At 45.9% G+C, this 13,742-nt stretch overlaps 1 protein-coding gene across 1 annotated transcript in view; it reads right to left on the bottom strand.

Annotated features, from left to right (window-relative positions):
• LOC146196695 (uncharacterized) overlaps nt 1–13,742 on the bottom strand; it is a 68,292-nt gene that overhangs the window by 37,253 nt on the left and 17,297 nt on the right. The window contains exons 5-7 of the mRNA XM_084598465.1: nt 8,622–8,680; nt 8,087–8,148; nt 5,211–5,299 (exon numbers count right to left, since the gene is read on the bottom strand). Coding sequence (XP_084454591.1) covers nt 5,211–5,299; nt 8,087–8,148; nt 8,622–8,680 — 210 coding nt within the window. The remainder of the gene's footprint in view (nt 1–5,210; nt 5,300–8,086; nt 8,149–8,621; nt 8,681–13,742) is intronic.

Genomic DNA, 13,742 nt, shown 5'->3' with positions numbered 1-13,742 from the left:
AAATAAGCAAACAAAAAGGAGGGAAAGCGGAGGATATTACAGAAGCCAGGAGCAGCAGCTTGTTTACGCCACACAATATAGGAAGAAAGAAAGAAGGAAAAAAACAAAACAAAAAAAAAGAATGAAGACGAGAGGAAAACCAAGCTTCACACAGTCGAGGGAAGCTTCCATCAGCCTGACCGGGAGGCACAATAGGCTTGCAACGCCCGTTGCCGTCGAAAGGCATGTGCTGAGATGTACTACCCACTCGCGGTGTGGCGCTGCCTGTTTCGCCGCGTTTAGCAGGCTGCAGGCGATCACGGCACTGGTCGACAGTGCCCGAGGTGTGGGAACGAAGGGGATGGCGCGTGTATGAAGGGTATTGCGATGATGGTGGCAGTGGGGAGAGTGGAGGGAAAAGGGAACGTATAAGGAGGCAAGTCATCATCGATGGCGATGCGCAATACATCCAGGGCGTCCCGAAGATAAATGATTGGAGGCGCACGGCGAACGTGCCCGCGAGGTATTATTCCGCCGGACATCCGGGCCGTTGAACGATTGGAGCCATAAGGTATTTGTCATTTTTCTTCTTGTTTGGAATGAGGTGAGGGCAACAGGAAGGGAGAACTGGGGAGGAAAAGACAGTAGTCATTGGTTTCACCGAGTCATACTTTACGGAAGAATGTAATGGAGTGCAGTGCAGCAAAGGTGTAGCCAAGCTTAGGAGCGCTCATTTAAAACACCGTTTCGCTTTATCAGGATGCCAAGGACAGCATGTATATTCGACAGTAGCGGTACAAAGAAATGTTGGAAACAAGCCGTTATGCATTTATCTCAGCTATATTATAACGTTCATGGTAAACAAAGGGCTCGAAATTGTAATTTTTGAAGAACACGGTGAAAAATTAACAAAGGTTGTGCGGGGAGACTCAGTGCGCAAGCCAACGTATGGACAAGAGAACTTTTTCGTCTGGGCATCGGCGAAGAGAGGCGAAGACGAAGGCAAGTCCTTTTGCCGAAACGTTGGCTAGCGCTCTAACGTTTCCCTCAACCCTTGGTCATTTTGTTTTGTGTATACTCCATGAAGCTGTAAGGGAGTGTGAAAGAAAAATTGCCTAAAAAAAAAAAAAAAACTATTACTCTGCTCATTTTCCAAGTATCAGTTGACAAGTAAACAAAGCCTCGAGAGAGCGATAACTACATCGGGTTGAAAGTCCCTTCGACACCACCACCACGAACCTTAATAGTGAAGTATTACGAAGCCAGGAACGTACCATGAAACTTTCAAACAATGAGTCCATAGAGAGGTCTAGTGACGAATATATGCGAAGTTTGAGGCGACGAAGCTGCACTGTAGATCTCAGAAACTTTAATTTGTCTTGCCTCAGACGACTGAACGAAGACGGGCTTAAATTTAGGATAGGACGTGCGCAATCAAAATGGCGAGGAAAAAGAGAGGGAAAGTGCAAAATGCGGATTTATTAGCTAAGCAGGGCACGGAGTCTCATTCATCCCGAACAGATCCCGTCGCGCACTTTGCAAACTCCCAACTTTCGCAGTGTTTCCACACGCCCGCTGGCGAAGCAGATAGTGGATCAGAAGTTAGATGCAAGCAGTGTTAAAGAAATGAGGACAGAATAAAATAAAAATAAAACGCTAGAGACTTCTTTGATGTCGCCACGCTGAGTTGCTGTGACGAGAAAATAAAGCTGGCCCGTGCATGGAAAGAGGCGAAAAGAAAGGTCAAACAGACGAAATAGAGCAGAAGCGGAGCCATCGTAGGGACTAGGAGAAGAGGGGAAGGGAAGCACGATACACTGGGACTACATAGGCAGGCAAGGAAAAACCCCAGGACGACACAGACGAGAAGGACATTTCAATCTAGGCAACGCGTCGGCCGAGTAAAGACAGTCAGGACGAACCGTGTTCGTGGACGTGCGCTGACACAAAAGGGGGAGGGAAGAACTGCACAAAAACAGGCAACAACGAATAAAATTGCCGCAGATAGCTGCGCTGAAGGAACAACCGACGGAGGAGAAAATAGGGAGGCCCACTGCGGCATGACAATCAGGGCTCCTTCGCCTACGTTCGCGTTATTTTCCCCAGGAAGAACGAAATGGTGCGTGAACGCGATTTCTTCCATTCTCCATGTCGCTGCTTATTTTTTTACTTCTTTGATTTTTGTTTTGATTTTTTCCCCTGTGCGTTCAGGTGCTGCGGACACTTGCCCTTTTCCTTTTCTTTTCTCCTCCAGAAGGCAAGCGCGCAGTCCGCAATCAGGCGCTGCGCGCTATCAAAAGAATGCAAAAAAAAAAAAGCAAGCAAGCAAACAAACAAACAAACAGGGACCGCTCAATGCTTGCACGAGCTCACCGCGGGGCACGCTGCCAAACATGAACTGATCGCGATCGTGGACAGCTCGACAAGTGCTCAAGAACATGTTCACCGGAGTTTACAAACGGTCCCGAACACGACTGTCAAGGTCATCAGGGTCATTACGGCTGTTATGATTGTAATCGTGATTACGAACAGTTTGTAAACGTATTAATTCTGGGCACGAAAAGTCACAAATGTAAGTAGCGTGATTATTACGCTCACCCCGAGAATCACAATCGCAACGGTTACCTGCTCGTGAACCTGCTCATACAACTTCAAGAATTTTTATGGAAATGACCGAAGTGGTCGCGATCACACCGGCCACCATTATTACAACGATATCATATTCCCTTACGTGTTTATGGGAGCTTTTAGATCATTAACGTAATTTTCCGGATTATTACGCTCAGTATACAATTAAGACTGACTACGAGCTGGTCAGGAACGTTTGCGTGAACCTTTCGCGAATTAGCGAGCCCTTACTGGCTCGGCCAAGTGACGACGCCTGCCATCACGGTAGTCAAGTACTGCAGTGAAGATCTTTATTAAACTTGAGGAAGCTCAGTGAACGTGGTCTTGACTGCCTCAAAACACGCTTCGAAAGCGTCCTGCACGCTGCACCGTTCTATATGGGCTAGAGTATAGGGACAAGCTGGAAATGGCGCACCTTTCTTTCTGCACTATGTGGAACTAAGTCAGCGTGGGTTTCATCTCTCTTTCAGGAATTGCACAATAAACCGTGAGAATAAAATAAAAACTATAAAGAAGCAATTGAAAGAAAACAGATGACGTAAGCAAAAGACAGCAACAAATAAAGAAGTTCACTGCAATACTACCACTTGGTCCTCCTAGCAACATGAGAGCGATCGGCCTGCCGGCTGCGGCTGTTTCAGAAATGCCCCTTTATTCTTTTTCCCTTCTTCTCTCTCAATTCACTCACCGACAACGAGGTCACGAGGGAGGTGAGGGGGGGGGGGGGGGCATGTGTAGCTATTACACTCTCCAACTCCTCTACTTCGCCGTCAGCAAGGTTGGTTAACAGTTTGTTGCGCAAATAAGAGCCGTCCGTAACAACGGAGAAAAAAAAAAATCTCCTGACGTCATCGTTGCTAACCGACTTACAGAGCCATGGCCTACCCGAGAAACGTGCTGAGTACCGTGCATATTTGTATATTTAAATTTCCCCGGACAGCTCTGAACTTAGTCTAGATACGAGGTGCGGCTTAAAATGACGTCTACAAGAAAGAGTTATTTCACGCTAGGCTGAAGCTGAGCTCGAATACGCGCAAGGCTTTTCGTGCAATGATATTGAGTTATTTTTAGGCAACGGTGATGTAATGGTTCGAAATTAAGGCTAGGGCTCGTGAATGCTATTAATATAGTAAAAAAGATGCCATGAACTGCCAATAACGCTTGCAGAAAAAGTCGGTGGCCGGTTGTATAACGATACTGGCGCATTGGAAAAAAAAAAAAAAAAGAGAAAGGAAGAAGTCGACGCTTGTGCAACTCAGTTGCAGCCGACGTATAGTCGAACTGCGTCAGCGTAGAGGAGGAGGGGGAGGAAAAACTTTCATTGAGTTTTTCTTCCTAAGTAGAACCGTCTGCCTAGGGCCCCATGTGCCGCCCGGTGGGTTAAGGCGACCCCGAATCGCTCTAACGATTCAATGTTGCCCCTGGAATACATTCAATACTTATTTTGTTTTTAACCTGCTGCAAATAGACTGTGTGCGAGTGACGTCAGAAGCGCAATAGCGGAGGGCTAAGCATATCTCTGCAACATTGGTCGTCGAAGCAAGCGCCGATAAGCGGATTAGCTTAGCGCCCAGATTTCTGCCGCGGTTGTAGCGGGCAGAAATGGCAGCAGCTGCTAAGGCGTCTTGACAGGTTGCCTATGTAAAGAACATGTAGTGTTGTCTTCAGGTGTAGTTATGTTCTCTGCTCGTGTTCGTGAATTAAATGTTATTCGTGTGCCAGATATAACGTGCTATTGCATGTGTTAAACACGTTGTTCGCATATTGTTCTGTGTTTAGTTGCTTCGAGATTTTCGCGCAGGTTAGTTTACCGCGAATAGATCAGTTATATTTTTGAAGTGTTTGAACCTTTCACAAACTTGACGGTGTATAGATAGATAGATGTGATTTTTGGTATTAAACACAGAGAAGTTGGGCCGGAATGATTAAAACCTGGCTTGCTAATCTGCACTGCGGCAGGGGAAGGAGATAAGAAAGATGATCATAATTGGTGACGATGTGGGAGAAGGCATGTGAAAATATATACAGGCACGTCAACTTACAAGCGCGAGTATAGTCCCGTGCAGCGCAAGAAAAAAAAAAAACGCCCAAGAGCCCGCACAGCCCGTAAACCCTTCCCATTATCCTGCCAAGCGCCCAGCACCAACTTCTTCGACAGAGGCCTCTTGTCCAAACATTTCAAAAAAGGCGGTTAGCACTTTTTGTTCACGCGCATACACTGGGCACACCAATAGTATTTGGTCCACAGTCTGTATGACGCCACAAGTTGAACATCCCGGGGAGTCTGCCTGTCCAATTAAATGCAAGTGCCTGCGCATGAACGTCGCGTTTAAACGAAGTTTATGTAACAAGCATGCATGATGGCGCGAAATTTCACGGTGGGTGTGTTGACATGCATTGCTCGTGCTTTCTTTATGTTGTTCACCCTTTTTTGTCTGTATTACAATTACCACTCCTATCTTGGTCCTGGCCAGACCGATATAATCTCATATAAATAAATAAATAAATAAATTTGTTTTTCCTCGAAAAATTTTGCACTGGAACAAGGGTGTGTGCGAGGAAACGACTGTGAGAGCCCACAGCTCTCAATGCCTACTACTCACCTCGACCAGGAGTAGTCGTACCAACGCTGCACTCTCCTCTGCATCTGGTGAGGGACTTTGTGATGCCTCATGTACAACTTGGCACCGTCCTGCGACGAGAACAAAGCAAGTGTAACAAGTATCCGGGCAAGGAAACCCCCAAATCAGTGTGAATGACGCGGAGATTGCACCCTTCTTTGGATGGTGGAAGCCAGCCAGAACGATGGCAAAACCAACGAAGCCAACTATTCGCTTGTACGCAGTTTTATGATCATTTTATAGCTGAGCTATGCCTACAGAGAAGTTCCTAAGGCAGGGTGCATTCCCTAAAGAAGAAGCTAATGCGTGAGTGTCGCAACCAGCCAATTTCGTTAATGCAAGTCTACATTTTGACTTTAGAACGCAGAAGGAAATAAGTGGTCGTTAATATCCACTTAAGCGCCGTCAAAGAAAAATGAGTCCTCGCATGCGGGCGGAAATTTTCCTTGTTTCACTAATGTCTTCAATTGCTTCTTAGCCGCTATGCTTCTGCGTCTTTGCAAGCACAGTTAAAATTAGAGTATTCCTGCTTCTAATACGAAAACCCTCTGAACTGTAGTACAATTAAGTTTGCTTCTATATGTAAAGCCTGATCAAGTTTGACAGTACACCTAAGTTCTTATACGCTTATATTTTGTCATCACACAGCTCCTTCCCTTTCTATATGTGGTCCTTTTTTTGTAGATGTGAAACCTAATTTCATTATCGGCTTTGAAATGCTTTTTGAGCACTTGTTTTCCACCAAAAGCCAAACCTTCGCAATGTACTTAATTAAATTGTACTCGAGACTAGCAATTTGTTAAGGAGTCTCCAAGGACGTGGAGGTGCTTTGATCTCTCCCCCACCCCCCTTTTCCCCTTCGTTCTACAATATCCGCTAACAAAGTGCCACGCTTCCCCGAACAAACTAGAGTCGCACGGCAAAAACCTAATCTAGCGATCACCAAGGTCACGTTTTTTTTCTTTGACCTGCTTCCCTACTCCATTTCTATCTCCCGTGTTACCCTATTCCTTGCTTCCTTATCTACTTCCCCAGCGAGAAAAACACGCCGTCGGGACAAAACGGCGGAAATCAGTGGCGCGTGAAGACGTGTCCCGTCTCAATGACACAGAGTCGGCCATGGCCGGCCATAACATACACACAGCGACGGGGATCGCCTCGCGAAGGCGGCGACTGCAGCGCCACGGTTGAAAGGCTCCGTACGCCTGATGTCAGCGTTTATTCAATTGAATGGTGAATGGAGCCGGACAGAAACGCTGACTATCGGCGACAGCTCATTGGTCCTGACCGGCATGCTGGGTAGAGGGGGGTCACCGTGCAAGCGGTAATGACAGCTTCCACCTGGAATCAGTTCTTCATGTGCCTTATAACCAACCCCCCTCCCCCTCTAATCTCTGACAGACGACGAGAAAGCAAAAGCACGCGAGGAAAGACTGCGGAAAGTATGGAAGCGAAAGAGCTACGTTCCGGAACTGGTGCTCGATCGTCGTGAAATCGCCCCAGGGTCATACGCCACTCCACTCCCGGACCGTGCTTATCCGATTTGTCGCGAAATGCGGTTTGTCGCTGTATCCCCGATGCGACGCGGCTCATCTGGCCAGCAAGCCAGCCGTCCCGATGGCTTTTCGTGCGTTCGTATAGAAATGGAATGGTACGTAATGCTCTTGGGGGAGCACTTTGTGGCCGCTCCCTTTACGTTCGAGTGGAGGGGCAGCCTGACATTGTTGAACGCTGTCAACGGAGATATGCTGCAACTTAACCAAAGTTTAACAAAAGAATTTAGGCAAAAGTTCAACCCTACTAAGCCTAAGTAACCAAAGCGAAAGCTTGAATTTTAAGCCTGGTAAAGCTTGGCTAGACTTGGGTGTTGCTTGTTGATCATATTCGGCCTGCCGTCTTCGTAACCTCTGAGACGCGGACAGTTCACGAGGATATCTCGCCTGGATCATCCACGAGGACTGCTGCCGTTAAACTGTCGAGAGCTGTTGCGATTCGTTGGCACCGGCTAAGAGACAGTGGGGGCTGTCAAGACAGCTAGCGCCCCGGCTACAGCGTAGCTATAGTTGAGTGACGTCATGGTTGTCACGTGACTAGGTAGAGGCGAGCGCGCGGTTACCTCGGTTTCAGAAGTGGCTGAGTGACGTCATTGGTGACTCGTGGTTTCTCCTCGGTTCAAGGACAAACACGCGCACACGGCCAAGAAGCTACGCAGGGAGGTAGTAAAAGCGTTTTGCTCTTAAAAGAAATTTCTGTGGCCAACAATTTCTGCGTTGCTTGCACACATCTGAGTGCTGTTTTTTGTCTGACGAGGTGCTTGAATGTGTTGTTTTGTCTCATGCACGTAGCTAGAGGCGAGATACGGCGAAAGTAGGATTCTTGAGAGACTTATATCAGAGCTGACTGTTGTTTAATATATAATATCGGTGAATCCAGCCGCTCAGTGTAGATCGGTGTACTGGTGTCATGATTTTCGGGGTTCTGAAAAGGTTGTGCAAGAAGCTTCTCTGGAGGACAAGTATCCTTGGAACAAAATTTCCACACGTGTACCGCAGCGCGGGCAGCACGCGCAAGTGCTTTTGCGAGCTTGACACACCGATGCAAATTAGGCTTTAATCGGCAGTGAATTACATTTTCAGCTCGTCAGTGCTCCACATGTTCGCGATGAGGTGTTTGTGTAAATTTGACATGCTATCAACGCCTGTGTACTGTGTACAGCTCGGAAACAAAGCCTACCGCAAGCTCATCATCGGTCACAGATATCAACGTCGGAGGTCAATACCCGTGCAATCAATATGACATTAGCGACGATCTGTTCTAGCTAAATGTAACTATTTGATATGAACTGACGGGCGACTTACCAGCAGTCTTTCAAACTCCAGGCGGCTTGCATTCCTGTTTGTAATTACATTGCCTACTTGACCTGGAAGAATTGGAGAAAGTACCGAAAGACAAATTCGTTACACCGAGAGAGGCAATGCCGATTATTGTTCGCATATGGTGAAATATACTCTCAGCGGCAGATAGCACCTCTGAACCATTCTTGTAGTGCTGCAAGAGCATGCTCACGCAGCGGTGTTGCTCTCCACAGATAAAGAGCAAAAAATAGTTCTTGATTACGCGCATGGACACATTAGGCGCACGGACACAATTAGAAGCATGATCTGGTGCACCCCAGAAGATAGCGATCTGGCATTTCTGATGCCGCGTGGGCTGTTTTTTGCAGCCTTGTGACATAAGTAAGTACTGAAAAAGGGGCAAAGTCGAGCAATAGGTATCGAAAAGGAGTGGCAGGTAAGGCCCGCCATTGAGAAGTTTGGGTAAAGTTGCTAGAACGAGTGCGGATGCCTGATCCTTTCTTCTGAAAGCAAAGAAATGTATTAGAACAGGACTCACCTACAATTGTTGCAAAAATGAAGACGCCGATGAGATAGCACAAAATAGTGAAAATGTATCTGCAAAGAACAAAAATAAGGGGAAGTGAGGGAGAGGGAAATCGGGAATCATCAGCAATAAATTAATATGTAGTACACGCAGCAGCTATTAGTTCTGAGGCAACAGTGCGCCCCCATAGGCTATGCCTTGTGGTTGACGTTTCACCTACTTCTTGTAAGATCACCGCCTACCTAAAATAATTACAGAACTAATATTTTAATAGAGAGATTTAGCGTACTGTGAACTGCGATCCACCACCATGACCCTCTACCGCGCGTAGGCGGGGCGCACAATCTGATTGGTCCCGACGCGGCAGGTCTATGTGCCGACATCCAGTAAGTGGCGCCATCTATCGGCATTAAGGGGATCCGGACATGCACAGTGGAACGCGCGGTGGCGGATCACGGTAAGCTAAATCTCTCTATTAATACCAAGAACGTCATAAAACTGTTATTCTCCCTATATTTTCTTGGTTTCAAAGACTGTTGTTGCCTTTTGGTATAAAATAGTTTTATGGACGAAGAATACAATAGGTTGTAGTATACGAACAAAATCGAGAAGTTTAGCTCAGGCTTCTTTGACGCTTCCGCACGGTAATTAATCGTCTTGCGCTGGGTGCTACGTTAGAGAAACACGATCTCGAACATCGATTCCCCCTTCGCTCGACGATACAAAATGAAGCACACGTCAAACTTCGCTGTTCCTAGCTATTTTGCCCACAAATGTTTCTCCGAGCAATGTGCACAAAATACTGTTCAGAAATAATAAATACCTGAACAGAGCAATGCGAGAAAATAGTCAAAGCAGAAAGCTGGGCTAGTTAGTGTGTCATCATAAATAAAAAGACTAGCGCAAATAACACAGACTGTGTTATTTGCGCTAGTCTTTTTATTTGCGAGAAAATAGGATGCAAGTCGAAAAATTTATGTGTTCGCTTGGGCGTGAGTCCAACAGAGAAAAACTATGTACATTGGACACCATTGCGACTTCCCTGAGAAGGCCAGTTAAAAGCACCTCCAAACGTACTCGGCACATAATACCGATGTCTTTTGGCGACGTTGAACAATGTGCGGAAGAGGAGGGGTAAGGAAAGGAGAGTCATTGTGGAAGCCAACGCAGGAATGTCCAACTGCTGTCCGCAAACGCGAGTTTCTGGCATCGCGGATTAACATCGTTAAAACTCAATATGCGCGGCAGCCGGCTGCGTCGTTCGCGAGGGATATACAAAGCGCGGCTTTGTTTAATCCTAAACTCTGAGAACAGCGCCGTTCCATTTCGCTGAGATGTTTATCATCTCCTGTCTCTCTCTCTCTCTTTACAACTATGCAATGGACAAAATGCGAGGATATGAAGGGCTGTAGAGCGAGGGTATGCAGGGTAGCGAAGCCATCACTGACGGGCGAAAAGCATTGTGTGCGCCTCATTTATCAGCCAGGTATATCATCTATTTGGGCGGTGGCAGCGAGGAAGAAGTTGACTGTGCGGCCAGCTCACTGTACTGTCAACCTTTGCCGCGGCGGCTCCTTAATTAACGAACTTCCGCCGAGATGGCAGAGAGAGCGTGCCGAGTGGTCCGTGCGTGTAGTGAGTGGTTCCGCCATGGTAACCGCGGCGAAGAAACCGCATCGTCGTTAAACTCTGTCTCTCGGAGTGCGGCACGGTTCAAAGCGAGGTTATTTTCGCGTGCTTGCTAAGACCACGTGACAAAGCCGAGTTGACAGGATTTGTCAACTGAGGCAGCTCCTTTGAGACCGAAAAGTGGGATCAGACTCGAACCCGGGACCCTTTTATCCAGAGCAAGACAAGGTGAAGCGTACGGCTTGGTTAAAGCAGAACATTATACCCATGTCGGGTGCTAATGAGTGTGAGTGCGATAATAGATATAATTAACAGAGACAATGGAGGAATCAGTGATTAAGGGAGTAAAAGTGAATGTACTTGGAGGAGAATTCACAACGGGAGCTGCAGATGGGGGTAATTAAACTTTTGTAAACTTTTAAACTTTTTGTAAACCACGTAAACTTTTGTTTGCAGAATAAAATTTTAATTTTAATTTGAATTATTTAAAAGCCGAATCTCGTGTGCTGAGGCACGAAATCGGAAACACTCCACTGCATTGCAGATCAGGTTTTTAGTGAATTTGCAGGCTAAGCGAAGGTTGTTAATAAAGGGCGACACATTTATTTATTTATTTTATTCCCCCAATACTGCAGACCCTCATTTGGGTCGGAGGACCGAAAAATACATTCACTCATTACAAGAGCAGCTGCATCGTAAAACAAAGAGAACGATACAATTGTTTAATGTTGTAAATATACAATCTAAAATAGCTCACAAAGTGCACTGTCAATGTCAACAGCCGATAGCACTTGTAGAGGCAGGGCATTCCATTCCTCAATCGTTCTCGGAAAAAAAAAAAAAAGAAAATTTAAAAGCGTTACTATACGCGAAGTATGGTGCTAAAGTGTGATTATGATGATGACGAGTTTTAGGCGTTTCTTAAAACTGCACATAAGGGGCTGGAGAGATACCTTATTTGCCATGGATTAGTTGGTGAAGGGAGGATAGGTGGGCTATCTTACGTCTGACGTGGAGAGGTTTGATATAATTTAACGAAGACGGGGAATCACTTCTATCGTACCCATTAAACATATAACGTACTGCGCGTCTCTGTATTTTTTATAATTACCTTATGTCTTTTTTTTTGCATGGGGGTCCCAAACATTCTCCCAAGTAGAGCATACACATGGCCGTGAACTCCGCGGAGCAATGTTACCAGCCACAGCCGAAGACAAAGGTTTAAGGCCGTGTGATTTGCTTCTGAGCTATGTAGTGCATCCCACTTTTTCAAAGGTTCGGACGGGGCCTCTCATCTCTGTTTATTTTATTAGGAGCTTCATGACTGCCCGAAGCTCCTCACTTAATAGCTGAAAGGCAAATGCTTTCTTTCGACGATGGGCGGGCATATATGTATGAATTGAATGGTTATGCAGTGGTGCCCTGTACGCTTAAGGTTCCGCAGGGCCAAACGCGAACACTATTTCAGACCTCTAGCGTGCTCCGATCGAATTCAACTTGGTCGGCGAACATATCGCAACCTCCAAGTTTTAAAAATCGTGACATGAACCCATTGGGAGCATGAGCGGCTGTGTTGGTGAGCTGAAACAAGTGAGATCCTAATAAAGTGCTGTCTACCACGAATCCCCCATTTTACGGAAAATAAAAGTTTCAACTAATCGAGACAATCACTGCCTCCCTTTAAATTTGGGTCTTTTTGTCCTTATTGCATACATGTGTTATATACTTTATCAATAAACCTCCTTTCTTGAAAATTGATTAGACTAAAAAAGAGCTCATAATAGTCCAATGTTTTCACCTGCTGAAGCGTTCGGTCGCTTTATATCTACGTTAAATTTTTAAATACCTTCTCATTGGCACAAATTGAGCGCACGTGCTTGCCGTAAATATGAAAACAAATTCATCTTCACTAGTTTTAATGGTAGAGCTGCGCGGTAGAAACGTGCCGTCTAATAACAGCATAGACGTAGGAAGAGTAGTTGAGAACCTCAGCCACTCCTATTGTTATCTGTTCAGTTTTTAGTATTTTCTTAAAGCGTTGGCCGGCCCCATGTAAGGAAGGGCCTCTGCTTCCGTTCATTTAAGCTTGTTGCGAACTGATATAAATCGTCGGAACGACGTCAGTCGTTATGTGCTGTTATTTAACGCTGCTAACGCGATCGGGGCCAGCTTATCGAGATAACAGCCTATAAGAAGCGGTCGGAACAAGGAAGCATTAAGCGGATGGCAGACCGTGTCTGGATCTGCTCGCAATAGACCGCCATGTCCGCGCACGAACAGACAAAGTGATAACACCACTAAATTGCCCCTGCGGGAATCCTTCCGCATCCGTAGGGGTAAACAACCCTCATTTTCTGCTTCGCTGACAATATATCGTCTCAATCTTCGTCCTAAGCTTCCCGCCAAGCGAGACGAGACGAGTCTCGTGACGTGCGCAGAGTAAAATCCGCATTAAGTTATGAAAGCAGCGTTTTAAATCTTCGAAATAATAAGCCGATTTTAAATGTCAAAAGGATAAAGGCAGTGCTTAACCGTTTTTTTTTTTTTTTTTTTTTACATCGGTTTTCTTTTTTCCAAAGGATATAGCTCTAAGAAACATGGCAGGCATATTATTCGACCTGCTTTTCTTGGATCATCCACTTAAGGAATTTCCTGAATCTGGTACTCATCCACTCAACCGCGAAAGACGATAAAGGCGGAGCCTTGTGCAGTGCACATTTGGAGCAGATATTAGTGTTATTACTTGTTTGACATGTAGCCGACGCTGTGGAAGTCTTTAAAGTGTTCGGAAGAAAATTAATTTTACTGTTCATATATTTTTTTACTTTTCCATCTTCCCATTCTCTGAGATAATAATTAGTTTTGTTCCCGTAATTTCTTTGCGGCTATCTTTTCTCAATTGCTCAAGGGGTGTATAAATTCGACCGATTATTTTAAATTTTGTGCAATTTGTTTAAAGAACTGCACTTTGTTTTGTTGTACATACATACTTGCTGTACATGTACGTTTGGAAATATTTTAATGCAGCTCTTGCGAATATTGTTTGCCACTTAAGGACTTAACGGGCCACTTAGAGACTAAATGTCTCTTCAAGTCAATGAAACCTGCACAACGTATAGGTATTTTTAGGTAAACGTTATAGTCTTTAATGAGAACTGCAGACACGCTCTTACGCTGCTCATGGCTTGGCTATATTCGCGCGCGCACACGCACACGCACACGCACACGCACACACACACACACACACACACACACACACACACACACACACACACACACACACACACACACACACACACACACACACACACACACACACACACACACACACACACACACACACACACACACACACACACACACACACGCACACGCACACGCACACGCACACGCGCACGCGCACGCGCACGCGCACGCGCACACGCACACGCACACGCACACACACACACACACACACACACACACACACACACACACACACACACACACACACACACACACACA

The sequence above is a fragment of the Amblyomma maculatum genome, chromosome 3 (assembly GCF_055883805.1).
Source record: "Amblyomma maculatum isolate TAMU_Amacu chromosome 3, ASM5588380v1, whole genome shotgun sequence".
Taxonomy (NCBI): Eukaryota; Metazoa; Arthropoda; class Arachnida; order Ixodida; family Ixodidae; genus Amblyomma; species Amblyomma maculatum.
Note: the sequence above shows the minus strand (reverse complement) of the source record. Positions and strands in the feature narration are given on the sequence as shown.